This window comes from Channa argus, chromosome 22, assembly GCF_033026475.1.
Source record: "Channa argus isolate prfri chromosome 22, Channa argus male v1.0, whole genome shotgun sequence".
Lineage (NCBI taxonomy): Eukaryota > Metazoa > Chordata > Actinopteri > Anabantiformes > Channidae > Channa > Channa argus.
Genome location: NC_090218.1, coordinates 8,925,190 through 8,944,151, shown reverse-complemented (window position 1 = coordinate 8,944,151; position 18,962 = coordinate 8,925,190). Strand labels below are relative to the sequence as shown.

Sequence of the window (18,962 nt, the reverse complement as noted above, 5' to 3'; positions counted from 1 at the left end):
TACTTCTACTAACTAAAAGTACCACATCATGGTGGTTTTCCACCACGAACCAGTGATTGCAGTTTGCATGCATGTCTGCCCAGACTCCTTTTGTAATAAGTTCACACAGACTTTGTCAAATGTAAAAAGTCAATGTAAAAGTTTCATCAGTTCATCTTCAGCTTGTCTTCCCTCAGATATTGTGTTCTAAAGGTGGGGGCACTCATCGGGACAGATGGACAACCTGAACATGTGATACCTCTGTCTATAGCTGTCAGCATTGCAGAATAAAGAGAATTTATTTTCACAATCCAGTCATTAACTTATTACAAAAAGCATTTGTCTTGTAAAGGGTCAGGGGGTTGCGGGGTAGTAATGATCTTAGTTTTCATTAAGCAAAAGCCAGGATACAACACACAAATGCTTGTCTGTGTCACTGGTTACTTCAGCTAAACTGACAGGGGGGTTTTCTTGGTTTGGTTTTCTTGCAGTGGTCATACATGTCCTCACCATTTGTTGCATTTATGTATTGTGGTGTCAGTTCATGTATAGAGCTGAATATATGAATAAACAAAAAGAGACGAGATTCTTTTCTATTCGTCTCCTCTTATAATCAAAGCACATCTCATGTTTCAACTTCTTGACTGGTGTCTCCTTCGAAGGAAGCGCTTATGAGGTTCAAACACAGCTCCACAGGAACAATGCAAATAGTGTTATTTATTGTGAGGTGCTGCTCTCTAATTAAATTATTATTATTATTATTATTATCTGTAGTGTTTAGCTATCATACTATGCACCATATACACAAAAGGATTCTGTCTAAAGCTTGTGTAAATCAAGGGAGTAGATTTTGTGTAGAACATGGAACTGATGGTAAAGGCCTGTACAACAGTGGGATTTATCTCATCCTAACTTTTGTTCAGAAGTTCTGTGAGTTATGATTCATGTAACACCTTCCGTCCAAGGTAAAAATTTGTTTGCTTCGATAATCTAGTCTCTTTTAAAGAATCCAGCTGTCCAACAGCAATTTTCCATCGGAATCAATGAGGTAGTAAAAAAAAAATAATTGCATGTAGTAAATAATTTGATTGGCGGCAGTGGCTCAGTTGGTAGAGTGGCCGCCTACCGACTATAGGTTCGGGGGCTCTTCCCGACCACATGTCGAAGTCTCCCTGGGCAAGACACTGAACCCCCAACAGCCCACCCCCATCCCCATTTGTGCAGTGCTGGTCCCTAGTCCAGTAGAAACTGGGGAGCGTTGCATCAGAAAAGGCATCCGGCATAAAAATGTTCAACAAGACTGGTTGTAGTGTGTGGGTCTCGGGGGTCCTGCGCTTACCCAACTGGATTACTGGCCCATCCACTTACTTGCCAGATGTTTTCAGGTCTGTCAGAAGCAGAGTGCTCCCATCACCTTTCACCATGTCTAATAGGCTTTTATAGGGAAAGCCAAAACACTTACATTCAGTCATGTTACTACTTTCAAAACTAATTTGATTTATAATTAAATTGTCACCGGGTGACATATGAAAAAAGCTTATGATGATTAAAAAAACCCCAGGACTCCAGGTTTGCTTCGTAGAGACTTGATTTTATTTGCCAAGAGGTTCACATATTTTGCACATTGCAAATGTTGATGATTTGGAGAAAAACTTTACAATTATTTGTGTACTATCAGTACATTTTTAAATAAATGTTAGAACTAATTGCATTTATTAATAATAAGTTTGCTTAGTTTGTTTGCCGTTCTAATATTTTATATGCAACCACATAAAATGTCAGTGGTTTTTGATTAAATAAGTATTTAGTGTAACAGAAGCCACGGGGTTTGTTCTGTGAGCTTCCTACTCCCTGTGTTTACTTGGTAGGCTGTAGGTGGGAAGCAGCTGGCTATTGGAGATTAATGCTCTCCAAATGCTATCATTATCTTAAATATCAAATAATGCAGCTCTGGATGAAACTCGTGGGACGCTGCAGGCAAAGACAGAAAAGTATTGAGATCCTTTATGAAAGTAAAAATGATTATACTGCAATGGAAAAAACAAGAATGACCCTTCAATGTGTTACTCACATTAATGTCATTGCAGCATAATTTCAGTGTTTTTAAAGCCCATTTTAAAACATAATGCTAACTTTTAAGTACTGCTCTCGGACTGTGCAGAGCATGTGGTCATAATACCACTTTTATCCTGTCCTGCCCCGTAAGCAGCTACCCAGCGACCCAAGGCACTGAAAACTGTGTTGACCAATCACTCCGAGTCTCCCGTCTCTACTGATGGCAAGACAGTGACTGATTAAACTGTCAGCTTAGCTTAGCAAGGCGTCAGTGGATGCAGTCACTGGATGCAGTCACAGCTATACCTCGGCTTCACACTAAATTGTTAATTTAAAAGCTCTTGGAATGTCTACGGCATACGTATATGTGATGTTTTTCATATTCTCACTAGGACTGGACGCAAGTCCACCCTAGCTGTTACTATACTTCTGTCTTCCAGCCACCCATGATAATGCCTGACTCCTGGCGTCTGGTCTGAAGCTCGGTTTGGTTGCCATGCTGCTTCCATGTGGTTCTTTTGGTTCGCTGTTCACGCTGCTCCAAGTTCCTGGTCTTGGCTTTGGGCCTGCTCCAGTATGGGCATTGTTCAGGTCACCTAATTTATTAGAACTATACGACTAAAACATAAGCTCCAACGTTCACTGCTTCAACAGCTCAGCTTCTCCATTTTCCCCTCACACATTCACTCCATGACTGTCTGTCACGCTAAAGACCATTTCTTCAACAAACATTGTCTCACGCGGCAACAACGCTCAAGTCTACTTCCAAATCTGATAACTGATAATCACCTAAACAATCAGGTCATAAATGAGGCTTGGACATAATAACCTATTGCACAAAATACTGGCGATTGGGACCAGTACAATAAAGTGACTATGAAATTATATGATCTCTGTGTTTAAAGAAAACTGTATTTACTTTGTACCACAAAAGGAAACTAAAATAAATCCACTAAGCACAAGTGTGCAGCCAACAGTCAACTTATTGCTTGACCTTAATGCTGGTGACTGCTGGAAACCCTTAAGGCTGCTTGGCCCTGATTTGACCTCACGAGTTTCATCCATTTGGGAACAGAGTCTTCGAGCAGCATCTGGTAAATATGGAGGGGCACTGCAGGTGATGCAACATATGGGGCTCAGTTGGTGTGGTTGGCGGTGTCCTTAGGCAGTAACCAAGCAACTGAGGACTACACTAAGTCTTACATACTGACACTGAGCACGAAATGTGGCTGTGCATCACTTAATGGATGGGAGGAGTGGGATGGTATGAACAGGTAAATAGAAATCCAGACAGCTACAAACGCAACACAAATGCGCACACACACACACACACACGCACACACACACACACACACACACACACACACACACACAGAGCCATGCATCACCTTTCCCTTTCCCACACAGTCTTTTCAAAGACTCTGCCAGAGGCTTTTGCTCTTGGTTCTACACCACTGATTCCTTCTTTAGTACAGAGATCAGAAAGTTGCCAAAAAGTAACTGGCAATTTATTCCTTGGTTAAACACTTAGAAGCCAAAGAGGCCCATCACCCAACAGCAAATCTATCAGAGAGAAATAAACACTGACAACAAGAGGGGGGAAAAAAAAAAGGGAGAATCCTTTCAAACCATTTGGGCTCAAACAGCCTCCCCTTCTCACTCCGTGGCAGGAAATTTAGAGGTAGCGTTATATGAAACCTGCTATTACACGTCCCCTTGAATTCCTTTTGTTGCCATCCAAAAAAAATGCTGTCATGATATTCCTCACTCTCTTTTCCCTGATCACTCTCCCTCCTTCAGATTTCTCCCTAATCTTTTGTTTTTCCTTTGACTGCAGTGGTCTCGTTTGCCTTGTGCTGCCTTCGTGAGTCACAAGTCTGGATGTTTGTTGGTAACAGCAGAAACTACAGTTGTGGTTGAAGTTTGGTTAAATCAGTGTGACTGGTAGGAGAAAGGTTTTGAAATCAGTGAGGTCGGACGCTTTGTAGTAAACATACAGTGTTTGAGCACACAGACAATTTTTACTGTTGATTTTTTGGAAAGGACAGTTATTTGGCTGCAGTATTTGACTGCTAGAAGCTGCTTGCCAGGCAAACAAACATAGTTTCAAAGCTATTTATTGGCCATTATCATTTTTAATTTCCTCTTTTAGAGCCTTATTTACCACATATTGTGGACTGTATCTTCCAAACATTTTATTCTGTATTGATTGTAGCTTTTGCTATCTGCAGGAGTAGCAACAATCAAATCGATTGTGAGGAGTTAAAGCAGCATTTCAGCCGCACCTCACTGGCAGAGCATTGGGTTTGGATACAGAAGGCCACAGGTTTGAATCACGCCCCGCCCAGCCACCAAGGGCCACCCTGGTGCCAGTCCCCAGCCCGGATAAAATGTGAGGGTGGCCACAGGAAGGGTTGTGGCAGGAAGGGCAACCGGCGTAAAAACACCTATTGCAACACTGCAATAGGTGACAGGTGGAAGATTAGTTCAAACAGAAACAAACTAGATAGGTGTGTGTGTGTGTGTGTGTTAGCAATTTACTTTTCATGTGTATTGTGAGGTCTGCCTCAAAATGTTTACAGTTCACCACAGTGAAATGCAAAGTAGTATGTGAACAGATGGTGTGTGTGTGTGTGTGTGTGTGTGTGTGTGTGTGTGTGTGTCGCTGTGAATAAGTTCCTACTGTTGCAATTTCATGTCTAGTACACACTGGTTGTGTTCAGCATTAGTACACTTAAAGTGATAAGGTACTAGATTCACCAGAGTTTGTCATTTTTGACTATACATACAAGTATTGTCATATTCCTGAAGGATCATTTCAGAAGATTGCTGCCAATCAGATCTCGTTCATTTTTTTTTTTTAATGATGTTGTTCTTGGATGGCTTGGCATTTGAAAATGCATAGATCATGAGAGGAAAAAGATCAGCATTGGCTGTGGCTGTCGGTGCGAGAGAGATTCACAGAGGCACACAGGGGTGATTATCTCTGCTGTGTAACTGTGAGGATTGGACTCGAGATGAGCCCCTCCTCCGGCACAAACGTATCTGTGTTGTCAGGTGTGCTTAGATGATTACCCACCATGCTGTGCTTCTCTGTGGCAACTTCCTCAGTGGGAGTCAAGTTCTTGCACAAGACTAAAGGCAGGCGAAGAATGGCAGCCTTATTATTCACCGCTTCATCCTTACGTTCCCCCTCTCACACTCTTATCTATGGACTCATGGTTGGCTGCTGTGATGAAGCTTTATTATCCATCCCTGTCTATTTGTTTTGATAGTTAGTACAAGGCAAAATGCTAAAGTATAATGCTGATATGTACATGAAACATGATGGGTTCACTCCGAATGCCGTGCGATTTCTTTTGAGCATTCACTCCATCACTATTCTACTGAATTAATTTACTTATTAAGTTTGAATAGAATTTCAAGTAGAATAATTACGAGTGTGGTGTTGGTTGTTTTTTGTTTTTTTTTATTATTTTGGAACCGGTTTTTAAAGAGCTCAAATAATAGATAATGAAGCACAAATAAGAGCATTGGGGTGGATAAAGGTGATGGCAGAGGCCTTGCTTTGGTTCTCAGTTACATCATCTTTGCCATCTTGTTCAGTTTTATTTTTTATTTGTTGTAAAATTTGCACTTAATTATGGAACTGGTTTTTGCATTATGTAATTCAGCCAATTTTTTTCGCCCTCACACTCAAAATGTCCCTGCTCGCATTCAGTGTTACTCTGCTCGCACTCCAAACCATCAGGCCTATTTTAGCGTCAGTGTTTTCTATTGCTATACCCAAAAAATGATTTCCAATAAATAACCAGACTGTGTGGTGGGTTGTTGCTATGCATGTTTAGCTTTAGTCCAAGGCCACTGGGTTTTGGTTAGCCATGTTGCTAAAAGTGTAAAAACGAATAAAAATCTGAGAAAAGTTTGAGTAAAACTGAATGCGAGCAGGGACATTTTGAGTTCCACACTTTAAACACTTTTCCACACGTTGCTCTGAACCTTTGACCCTAAGGACTTAAAGTCCTGCACCTTCTTCACCTCTGCTCCCTGTAACCTCACCGTTCCACCTGGGTCCCTCTCATTCACACACGTATTCTGTTTTACTGCGGCTAAGCTTCATTTCTCAGTTTTCCACAGCAGACCTCCACCTCTCTAGATTTCCCTCCACTTGCTCTCACTACAGATCACAATGTCATCTGCAAACATCATGAACTGTACTTCCTCAAAGCAAATACTGCATCTGTTGGACTCTTTCTAGGCATGAAACCATATTGCTGCTCACAAATGTTCACCTCTGCTCTTAGCCGAGCTTCCATTACTCTTTCCCACAACTTCATTGTGTGGCTCATCAGCTTTATTCCTCTGTAGTTGCCACAGCTCTGCACATCTCCTTTGTTCTTAAAAATGGGCACCAGTACACTTTTCCTCTAGTCCTCAGCATCCTCTCACTCTCCAAGATCTTGTTAAACAAACTAGTCAGAAAGACTAGACACTTCCATACATACACAGGTATGTCATCAGGACCAACTGCCTTTCCGCTCTTCATCCTCTTCAACGTCCTCCTCACTTTACTCTTACTAATCTTTGCTACTTCTTGCTCCACACCAGTCACCTCTTCTACTCTTCGTTCTCTTTCATATTCTCATTCATCAACTCTTCGAAGTTCTCCTTCCATCTTCCCATCACACTCCTGGCACCTGTCAATACTATTCCATCCTTATGTTTAATCACCATAACCTGCTGCACATCCTTCCCATCTCTATCTCTCTGCCTCACCAACCTGTACAAATCCACCGCTTTCTCCTTAGTGTCCAACGTAGCGTAGAAGTCTTCAATTGCTCTGTGTTTGGCCTTTGCCACCTCTACCTTCACCTTCTGCTGCATCTCCCTGTACTCCTGTCTACTGTCTTCAGTCCTCTCAGTGTCCCACTTTTTAGCTAACCTCTTTCCCTGATGACACACCAAGTACCCTCCTACTTGTCTCCCTGATCACATTAGCTGTAGTGGTCCAGTCATCTGGAAGCACCTCCTGATAACCCAGAGTATCTCAGATCCTCCCTGAAAACTACACATTCTTACTTTTTCCACTTCCACCACTTTGTCCTTTGCTCTACCTTTGTCATCTTCATCTTCCTCACCACCAGCATCATTTTACACACCACCATCCTGTGTTGTCTGGCTACACTCTTCCCTACTAATACTTTAGAGTCACTGATCTCTTTCAGATTGCAACATCTACACAAGATGTCCACCTGAGTGCTTCTACCTCTGATCTTATACGTCACCCTATGTTCCTGCCTGAAGAACGTGTTCACTACAGCTATTTCCACCCTCTTTGCAAAGTCTACCAGCATCTGTCCTTCTGTGTTCCTGTGCTGAAGACCAAACATGCCCATCACATTCTCATCACCTCTGTTGAGACCACTAACAACATTGAACATCACCCCTTGAATTTTCAGCTTCAAACTGGAAAACTGTCCTTCTACAATGCATGTGGCCATTCTTTCCTTAATAAAATACACATATTGCATTTCTGTAACAAATGAACTATTTAGAATGATGCACAGATAACTGTTTGCATCACTAAGCTCACAATGATAAAAACAAATCGTCATAAAACGATAGCAATTCAAGTCTGAGGCTGCTTTTTATTAGGACAGTTGCTTTTACAGTAAGTAGAAAGACGCAGGAGACATAATGCTTGTACACTATGCGCTGTATATATTTCCTGATAAATAAAACCGTTTCTCCATCTGCCTAACACTTTGGTGAAACATCTCTGCCGGCTGTCTGGCAACCTCACAATGATGACAAGCCTCCAGGAAGTCACTGGCAGTTGTTGTTCTTGTTTTCCTACTGCAGATATAGTTCCAACACGTAACAACTTGTAAAACCACAAACTGTCACTTTCACATTCCAGTTTATGAACCGTATAAACAAACAAAACACTGCATCTTAATTAGTGAGATTTAGAGATGATGTTAGGTTTATTTTAACTCTGAAGACAACTGCACAAGCTGCCCCCCCCTTTCTGCTTCTAGTATGTATTTAAGACATTCAGCTCACAGATTCCACCAAATGTCAACCAATTAACACTTTGTCCCCTGAGTTGTGATACTGAATAAAATTAGTAATTCATTTTTTATGCATGTATTTATCTTTGAAATGTCAGAATATGGGAGTTATCATTCCCATGACCACTATTATAATTCATATTTGATTTTCTGCAGTGTAGCTTTACTACTCGCTTCTACAAAGGCACCAGCGTTGTCAAAGGGACCAAAACATTCCACACGGCATACTCTAATCTAATTTATTGTTATAATGTATTAAATAAGTAACTAAATGTTTTTAGGCTTTTGGGAGGGGCAGTAATATGCAGTATCTGCATGTGCTGCATGGCTTTATGAGCAATCATTGACATGCGCAAGTTCCCATGACCCAATTTAGGATTTGTAAAAATCTGGTCATCCTACTTACATGATATTGAGTGTCAGGGGTGATGGATTTCTTCCCCCAGTTTCAATCTAATCCCACTTCATCCAAAGTAATATTTTCACTGCCTGTGTGTCATAACTTCTGCCGTGCATGGGAAATGTTCAAACCCATATACCAAGTGATTTTTCATTTGAATATTGGATTCTGTGGATGGGTTGATACCACTGAATCCAATATGCAAATCTGCTCTAAGTCAAATGACCTGACACAAAGAAGATTTGTACTATTTGAGTTCTGTTTTCATGCAACCTGACCCCCACAATCTGCTGATGCTTTTTTTTATTATTTATTTTTTGGTCTGCTTATGTCCGCTTTCGATATCCTAGGAATTGAATGAGCACATTGGTCTTGAAGTAGGACAGTAGCACATAAACACAGAATTGATATTTTTATTAAATGAAACATAGTTCAAGATGTCACTATGGTGTTGGAGGTATATCTCATTGAAATATTTCTGCCATTTCCTACCATACTTTAGACATGAAAACATTTGAAAAAAACAAAAAACCTAGCTTCAGAACCCATCAAGCACTTTGCTCGATGCATTGTTTACAGTGTGTAGAAATAAGTTATGTAATTCTTTGCCTTTTCATTAAATTGTCTGTAGCAATACCTTAGCTGTGATCCTGGAATAATGGGCTTGTCGTTAAAACAACTGTAAGTTTGACAATAAGACAAAGATTTGACAAGAGATTTTCCGATTCTGTCTCAACTCAAGAAAATGCGTCAATGAACATTAAAAGGAATGAACAAACTGAACGTCTGATTGTTGATTGATGTTTTTTTTTTTTTTTCTTTTGGCCCGTTGCAATAATGAACCTAAGGATCTAATTACTATTCTGTTTGTTGGAAAGAGAATATGTTGTTTTTTATATTTTTTAGAAAATTTAAAGCCTTAGTATTTGTCCCATGATACATATAATGTGGCTTATTGTTACTGAGAGAGAGAGAAGTTATAATTTTAGTCAAAGAAGAGCAAACGTTTTGAGAACCTTTAGCTGCCTGTATGGTTTTCTGCTACACTTATTTTCTGTCCTTAAGGATATTTTCCTTTTATTGGTCTCCATCTCTAAAGATGTTGATTGTACTTGAGGCCATTTGACTCCCACCTTGACTGCTGCCATAGATACAACACTCCCCATTTTCACCAATTTATCTTTTACCCATTTTTACCTTAAACCCAAGTTTTCAGATATGTTTCCTTGGTTGACATAAAGGCAGCAAAACACACAGAGCGTGTTCACGTGTGAGCAAATTATAACTTGCTAAACACTGTAACGGTGCTGCCGTTGACAGACGGCATTGATGAAGACCAAAGAGAGCAATATCGGCAAGATCGCTTTTAAACCTTCCCCCCCAGCATCACGCCCTCCCCTCTTTCTTGTCTTATTGTCTCTTGCTGTCTATATTTAATTTCACTCTCCCACAGCCGTGCCAACGTGCTGCCATGGTAGCCATTAAGGCGTTATGGTATTCAATAACTTTTTTATAGTGTTTGGGCATCGGAGGCCTATTTGCAAAATGAACTGACGAGATATCAACGGTGTGTGAGAAGTGCGCTGTCATCATGTTAACTTCAAGACTCAAAGGGATGGGTCAATCATTGCATATGGCACAATAGGGATATAGTTTCTGGCAAATGGGAAAACATGTGGGACATGTCAAATTAACATATCAAATGTGCATATGCCCTGATTTATTTATTTATTTTTCTACATTTTAAAAAAAGAGAGAGATGTGCACGAATGAAGAGAGAACTCAAATGCTGAGCTGGGAACTGCACTGTTAGCAGTGTGTTCTCAGCTCCTGAAAGGTAAGTTTTTAGTCACATTAACTGGACTAATGAAAGATGAAAGAAGTCACACCTGGAAGACTAAGACCCTTCCCTGACTGCTGCACGTTGTCCCACTATGTTTCTAGTGCCAATTTTTTTTCTAAAGACGTAAAATTACCTGCTGGATGTTGGTTTGGTTGCTCATTCACTGAAACAAAACCACTGTTATTTGATTTCAGTTTAACCATAAGACTTATGAATACTCTCATTCAGATAAAGTGTATCTGACAGGCTTTTGGCCTGTCTCTTTAGGGGTCACCACGGCGTAATGTGTTCCGCAGGATGTTCATTCAGCAGCAACCCACCCGTGTATTTATTTATTTATTTTCTACCCTGGATCCAAGGTGGCCCTTGATGGCTGGCCGGGGCCGCACCTGGTGGGGTGGGATTCTGCGGCCTTCTGTATCCCAACCCGATGCTCTTGAGCCACCGGGCCAAACTAAATACACTCTTTTTAATACTTCAGTTAGTAATTAAAATGTATGCAGATGAGATAATAAAGACTTGATTTAGTGGTACGAAAGCACTGAGCCGGTGATGTGCACGTGTCCTGTAAATGAGGACACAAGTAGGTCAACTCCATCAACAAAATTTTAACCCAGGGGTGTTTTGCACCTCACATCAGTAGTTTTCTTCATCTGGCTCTAATGAGCTAATTACTGAGTGAGTCTGATGTAGAAACTGTTGGCTCATTGTTATATTAAAGTTGGTAGAACTTTTTTTTTTCCCTCCCAGGTTGTTTATTTGATTTTAAAAATAGTGCACTGGCAAATGTTGAAAGTGTTTGACAACAGGGAATGAACATTACTACAGTGGACATTTGTGCAGCAAAGTTTCTGATGATGTACTCATCAAGTATGCTGGATATTTTTTTTAAATTGATTTACACATGTAATGTGTGTGTAGTCAAAAGTGCTATTTCAAGAGATTAAAATCTCACCTTAAGCCATACAGTACGGTACCATCTGGGTGCAGTCGGATCATTCGATTTTTTACTGTGACTCCGTGGACAAACGATTTCTTGTCATTGAGGAAGTAGGTGTCAGGGACCCAAAGCTGGTCAGCCACCCTGTTATCTAAGGTCAGATTGAGGGGAATTTCAGAGTAGGACAGCCGTTTGTCTCGCCAGGCCTGCTGGAAGTACATCGTCAAAGTGTAGTCCTGTAAGGGCACAGGGGGACAGAGAGGGGAATGGAAGAAGGAAGAAGAGGGGAAGGAGACAGATGGAGTGCAGCCAAGAGAGGAGGAGGAAGACAGTCAGCAAAAGGGACAGTTACTCCAAAAAGTGACCATTTTACACAGCTGCTCACTTTTCCACTGCAAGCTCTCAGATTGAACAAGACTGGGCTTCAATATTGGATGAACTTCACTTAAAAGCAAATGGAACAGGGGCACTACAGGCCTAAAAACTCTCAGTACAAAGCAACAGGGAATTCCCTCTGTTCATAAATACATGAGGTTAAGGCAGACGGTGTGAAAGTGTGTGTGTGTTTTAGAGAGCTGAAGACAGACACAGATGGTCAGTGATTGGTGTGTGTGTGTGTGTGTGTGTGTGTCAGTTTGGGGTCTGTTAATATATGATACTTGGAAGTAGCATATTTGCATAGCTTGCTTGGTTGGTTTATCATTTGTTTTAGAGTGTTTCAGTTGGTATGTGACACTCGTACAGACACACAGAGAAAAAGAGACCACATGCTCCAGACAAATGAAAATAAGCCGCTTCAAAAATCTGCTTTCTGGTGCACATGCTGTTTGCTTGGACATTAGCCGTCTGTCTGGGAAGAAGTGGAGTTTGTGAAATGGGCTCGCTATGTTGTATGTGCATAATATAATCACACATTCTCTTCTGTCCATTTCTCCCCGGAATAGTAGCCCATCTTCTCACATAACATCAAGGCATATGCAGACAGCACATAAGCTTTAACGGACCGTATTTGTCTGCTTTACATAGCTGGGTCAGTCCAAAGTGTAATGGACATGTTGTGCATCCTTTTTAAAGAGAAACTACATGAGGCTTGGATGAAAAAGTCCGAAGAAGCTTGTAAAATGCTGCAGTGTTACTAGGACAAATGCATATTTATTTTATTCGGATGCTCCGTTACATCCGTTGGGGTTTTGATCCCTAGTTATGCTATAGAGCAATGTTGAACAATGTTTTATAAAGAAGGAAAGGCATTTGTTTGGGATCCATTTTTTTATGATGTGAGACACATGCACACAATAACCTAGAGAGTAGTCAGTAGATTGGTGCAGCATTTCTAAACCAATTGTAAAAGTTTTATCCTGTGTACTAAAAAGCCCTGATGGTAAAACTAGGACAGGGTGAAACCGTAAAGCCAGCAGCAGTCAGAGGCTTGTGTGTAGCTCACTGATGTAAGACGCCTACCAATCATCCATGGAAACTAAGTAAAATAAACTTGCTGTCTGAGGGAACTTTTTCTCATGACTGGCACATCCACTTCCAGGTGAAGAGGCTGAACATGCATTTTTGAATATGCCCGTCGGCTACAGATTTGACATCCCACGGCACCTTGGGAACCGGAGGTTTGGATATTGACTGGATGGAGTCGGGGAAAACGGGAGCACTGAAATCCTTGTTTGACTTAAATAGGTTTTGTCGTGCTCTTGTTTGCACCTTCTTTGGCTTTGGGGTGCTGACAACCCAGAGTTTGAGAAATGTTTTATTTTTTCCCAGACATAAATAGTATAGTGGCACTTCCATCATCCTGCACTATAATTGCACGAATGGAGTGTTTGCAACTTGGATCCTGTCAGCTTTTAGTATACACATCTGCAGAGTAAATAAGTTGCTTAATTAGATTGAAAGATTGGAACAAAAAATAAACACTAGGTTTCTTCCAACAGCAAAATATCTGGGATTACTTGTACTGTTGGCAGATTTTAAATGCCTTTTTTTTTTTTTTTTCTTCTCCTCACTTTTCACCCAACAAATAAATGCAGCTCTCCAATATCTGGGTGGCATTACACTTGCACGAATGGATTCTTGGCTGCACGTGCTGACTTTCCGACGCCTGCAACCCTGCCCGGTGGTTATGTAACAGCTCACACTCCGTTCTGTCTGGCGTGCTGTGCATCGTGGCACGTGCGGCTCAGGAGACGCTCCTAAACGGTCTCCTCTGCACTCGACAATAGACGTCGTGAAACAGGAGGATTTGCTGTGATGAATGAAACACTTTGGGTGATTCTCTAGCTTTTCTTTCTTACATGCACACATGCACTGCATCTTGTATCCTAGTGCATCGCAATGTGTCCTTAAAAAAATCAGTCTACTGTGTTTCTGCCTCTGGGTTTTGATGCATTTGTCCATGTGGGTCTACGTAGACTCGTGCTGTATATACACTACTCAAAAAAACTCAGGGATATGTGACTTTCGGGTGAAATTTATGGAAATTGTCCATTTCTTCAACTCAGTTTATTAAAACAAACGCTAAAAACATTGGTGGGTATACCCCCAGCAAAAATGTCAATGTCTCATGATGCTGATGAAGAGGACTGTTTAAACACAAATTCTCAATGAACCAGATCATTTAGAGGTCGATTCACGGATCAGACACTTGTTGTGATTTTTGCGATTAATCACCTTGTTGGACAACAGCGCGTTATGCAGTAACTACTGAAACATTAAAGAGTTTAGAGCGGGTCAAATCACCCCGAAAGTTAACTATCCCAAACTTTTTGTGAGTAGTGTATGTGTATGTTTGTTGTGCTTCAGGGATCGCAGCCTTGGCCGAACAGGGGGTGGAAGTAAACAATGCAGCCATTTTCACTTGCCAGTTGTACAAGAGCTCTCATTGTTATAGAATCCTTAGCAATATGGAACAACAGGGATTAGATAACAAGAGTCACAATCATTATATCTGTTGAAGACCTTGCGCTCATGATAAGCTACATTTGTTAAAGCCATCTCCCATTAAGACATATGCACATTTCTTCACACTTTTTGAATATGAAGTCATCTTAAAGTTAGGAAAACAAAAGTGACAACGACTGGGGAGTTAAGAAAGTGGTATGTAACGTGATGCATAGCTCCAAAACTGAATGAATGTTTCCATTGTCATCCCTGAAAGCCTGCTCCTGCAGGCCTATTTACTTGAGGAAGTTGTGGTTTGCTTTGTGCAATGGGCCCTGTGAAGGTGCCACTGTGAGTATTTACTGTGAACATAAAGCTCTCTCCTCATAGTGTGCATTTCTCTTTCTCCCTTTTTGGGAGGAGGAGGTTGTAAATTACCAGAAGGAGGAGAAAGAAAGACTGCCAAGGAGCAGACAATGCAAAGTGATCATTATACTGTCACCGTTAAATCTGACAGAATGTGTGAATCCATTATAACTAATAGTCCAGTTCCACAGCTCGCTCCCTGTTGTGTTAATCTGCTCTTATTTTAAACAAATTCCTTGCTGATATATTACCAGTACTTAAATATCGAAAACATTTCTTGTCCGTCAGTGAATCAATCAAGCATCTTCCTGTTGTTAGTGAGTCTAACATAAAGTACAGTACGTACAGTTCTGTAAAAACCTCCAACACTAGCTTTGGCTTTAATCTACATCTGTGTTGCAGGTAACAGAGCTACATCATCGTCTCTCTCTCTCTCGTGGCAGTGGCAGAGAGAATCTGTGTCATTTCAGTATGGAGTGCTGACTCCACTCACCTGGCTTGCCTCTGTAGTGCGAGTGAGGCGCACTCATCCCCACTCTGCAGAGCGTGTAGCCATCGCAACACACCAACGGCCAATAGTAAAAGCCCCAATTATTTGCCAGCACATGTAGTGGATTGGACACTGGGTCATATGTAAAGTGCTGAGCAGCTTTAGTCAGTCTGGCTTTGTTTTGGAAAATTCAACATTCTTCTTCTTTTTATGTAAACTTTGGTTTGACTGAGTTGCTCCCAAAAGCTTGTTTCATCACTGAAAGGTCACATTTCACAGCCAGTCAGTCTGCGGGCAGATTTTCGGACAGAGGCAAAGAGTCCAAACGGCTATATTCACAGTACAGTATATTGTATGTTTGGTCCGTCGGCCCCTCAGGCACACAAATTGGACTAAATCTCCTCTTGGCATTTCATCTCACGTATATTACACTTTGAGCCTCATAGAATTTGGTTGAAAAACAGTCTCATAGGATTTTTGTTCTAAAATGAAACTGCAGCATGAAAATATGTTCTGCGGGAAACACAAACTCAAAGTCTAATAATGTTTCAGTATGTCAAGGTGCTGTACATACTTCGATAGTTGCTAATAGGTTCATACGTGATACTGAGCATGTGACCAAAATCTTCTGCCCAAATGTAGACACGTTCAGAGAACATCATCAACTTTTTGTGAAAACATACTTAAAGTGAGAGACAAATCATGGTCTGGTTTAAGTAAGACAGTCAGTCTTCAGACATGTTTCTTTAAATGTACAGTGCAGTTTAAAAAAAAAAAAAAAAAAAAAAAGAGAGGGAGAGAGAAACTTCCCTGCCTCTGAACATAGTCCATCCAGTGATCAAATAACATACATAACCTATTTCTTGTTGTAGTTATTTGCACGGTTGGACAACAAGAGTCACGAATACCCAAAGTGTTCATTGCTCAAATGAATGTCACAATTAGCCTAGTTTGTGTATATGCAGCATTACTATCACAGAAGATTACACCCAGAATACATCTATCTTCCTCATGCTGGGCCGTTTCCGAACAGATCAGTGTGATCTTGTGGAAAACAAAAACAATTGGAAATCAAAGCCAAAAAAAAGCTGCTCCAGCTGCCCACTCTGACCTCGTCAACCCCACTCATCATCCGAGCTGCCCTGTCCACTAACCCTTCGCGTCTCATCCTAGCCCCTGCACCACATGGCTTCTCTTGGACTGACAAAAGCAGGAGGAACTCATTTAAAACTTGTTTCCTTATCTTACACAACCCACTATTTCCCGTACTATTTGTGTCGTCTAATTGGTAAACCGTTTTTTCTTTTTTTTTTTGCCTCGTAACTGTTAATTAACAGTTTCTGTGAAAATGGAAATTTTTTTTTTCTTTTTAAAGTAAGTTCTAATTAACCAATCAACACAATATTATTGTCATTACCTCCTAAAGCAACACGCATAAGCATTTTCCACCACTGCTGTGCATACAGGTTAGTTCCTGGTAAGGCAGCTTTCACAATCCCACACTGGTGTCTAATGTAAAAGGTGATGCTTTCACTGACAAACCGTCTGCAAATGATCTTCTGACTCAGCAGTTTTCCTGGGCTCTAAATGCGGCTTTAACTGTCTGGTTGACTGTCTGACCACTTTAATGTTTTTGTTGTTCTCACCCCATGGACGTACAGCGGGCAGCTGATTTTAACAGTTTAAGCTCTAAAAAAAAAAAAAAAAACCCACATTGTCCTCTACCTACCCAAAGCCAGACAGCACACAGACAGGTTAGGTTGGCTTGAATGCAGCTGGATAATTCCTATCTTGGACTCCAAACAAAGTCTTACATTGGCCTGTGTTCTGCTGAAGAGAAGCATAAATTCAGGTTCAGAGATTCACCATTCACCCTGTTGATCCCCAGCTCCTCCTGTTCTAATGTGAAAGTGTTCTTGGCACTAAACCTGAAGTTACCCCATTGGGTCTGACGACTGAGTGAGTGTGAATGGCTTGTAAAGCTTCTCGGGTCTATAGGGTAGAAAACCTCTATATAGCTGCAAACCATTTACCATGATGATAAAAATGTATGATATATGACTTCTTCCCCATTAGCAGCTGGTAGCCAGAAGTCACAAGCTATACAGCCATGGGAGGTCTGTCTGTGTGAAACACAGTTCATGTCAGGCTTTTGAACAAATGACTGATGCTGTTGTTTGGTTAAAGTAGGAAAAAGTCTAAAGAAAGTGGGGGGAAGACAGAGAACGGCAGGACGTGAGTGAGGAGTGATGCAGGAATTGGAGGGAGGTGAGCACAGACGGAGGAGAATGGAGACTAGTCTGGAGACGGGAAAGACAGATGAATCATAACGAAGGGGGACAAGTAGTGAGTACTGTGAATTGTTAACAACTTTAACACCAGCTTCAGTCCTATATGCATCAAGCTGCGATGCACTGTGAATTCTCACACCTGTCGACTTTAAGACCAGCAATAAACCGGACCCATACCTGACTCCTGCCCCCCAAAACTCTAAAAACAGCCCGGTTGTATTAATGTGGTGGCTGATGGGTGCATCCCTTTCTTCCTGCTTCTCTTAAAGCCAGTTTTCTAACTGGCAGCTGTGGAATGGCCAGGTGAGTTTGCTGGAAGTGCCGGCAGTGAGTGGTAAATGAAAGGCATCGGGAATCTCAGTGGAGCAGTGATGCAAATTGCTTTTATTCTCACAGCTTTTCACTTCCAGTCTCAGATTTCAGCACAGGCACTGACCTCCCTCTGCCGTGCTCTCTTCACTCTTCTTTTATCCTTCATTTTCCCCATCTATTCCCTTTTTCCTCTCTCTCATGTTATTCTTTTCCCCATTTAATCTCCAATTTGCCCTCATTCCTGTACACAAATCTCCTATCTACTTATCCCCTATAGTGTCCGCTCCCCTTTGTACTCTCTCTACATCTTCATCTTTTTGTCAGGGGAACTGTTGCACTTATTTTCATAAGTAAAATAAATAAAAAGGGAGAAGATGTTGGGACACATTGGGGTAGAGTGTGAATGGCTTAAATTATTACAACTAAACCAAGCCAAGGGTGAAATAAAAAAATAAAATAAAAAAACACGTCAGGTGTTGGATCAGTCTCTGAGGTGCAACAGTGAGTTCTGAAGGGCCTTGTAAAAGACTCAGATATGAGAATAGCTCTTGCTCAAAGCTTTAATAGCATAAAAATTAGCTTATTTTATTTAGTTTTATTTATTTTTGGTTTTGGAAAAGTGCACCAGCTCGAACCCTAACACTTGGAGAGTGGCACTGACAATAAACTGCCTCTCGATCCTCCCACTACCTCCGTCTTTACTGTGTCTGTTTTCCTCTCTTGTCTCCTCTTTTTTGTGGAAAAGCCTTCAGTGGGCAGGAGATGTGATCCCAGGACCACTCAACCACATATCTGTGCTCCACTTCATCACCCACCTACTCCAGTCCCTCCAAAAAGCCTTCCTATCCTGAGTGGCTTTCAATTTCCTGTCACGCGGCCCTTATGCCATCAGCGACAGGGTATGAGGAACCTGGCACGGGGCACCGCATTTCCAAAGAAGCCTAATAATAAACATGCCGATCCCCACAGAGCTGAGTGACATACATTCCCCGGTCTCTGGAGATCTGTGTATAGACTCCTTAGGATTCAGCTGTGTATCCGGAACAGCTTGTGCACTGCGTGTAGTAAATCTGCAGCAGGAATGCATAAAGGGGCTGCTGCAGGGGTTTCAATTGGCCTGTTTGCTCCAGAACAAATAATGGGTTTCTTTTTTTTTTTTCTTGTTCATGCTGACAGGCTTAAACAAAAATCTAAAATACATATAAAGACAGTAGCTGCAGTATGTTTGAGCTAATTTTACACTGACAGGTTTATGTTTGGAAAATTATTAGTGGATTTTAAACTCTTGTATTTTGATATCAGCCCAGTTTGTGAGGTCGTCCAATT

The 18,962-nt window shown here is 41.2% G+C and overlaps 1 protein-coding gene across 2 annotated transcripts in view; it reads right to left on the bottom strand.

Annotated features, from left to right (window-relative positions):
• LOC137108035 (gamma-aminobutyric acid receptor subunit beta-2) overlaps positions 1 to 18,962 on the bottom strand; it is a 56,239-nt gene that overhangs the window by 19,840 nt on the left and 17,437 nt on the right. For both annotated transcript variants that reach the window (XM_067492308.1, XM_067492307.1), the window contains exon 4: positions 11,307 to 11,527. In XM_067492308.1, the coding sequence (XP_067348409.1) occupies positions 11,307 to 11,527 (221 nt within the window). The remainder of the gene's footprint in view (positions 1 to 11,306; positions 11,528 to 18,962) is intronic.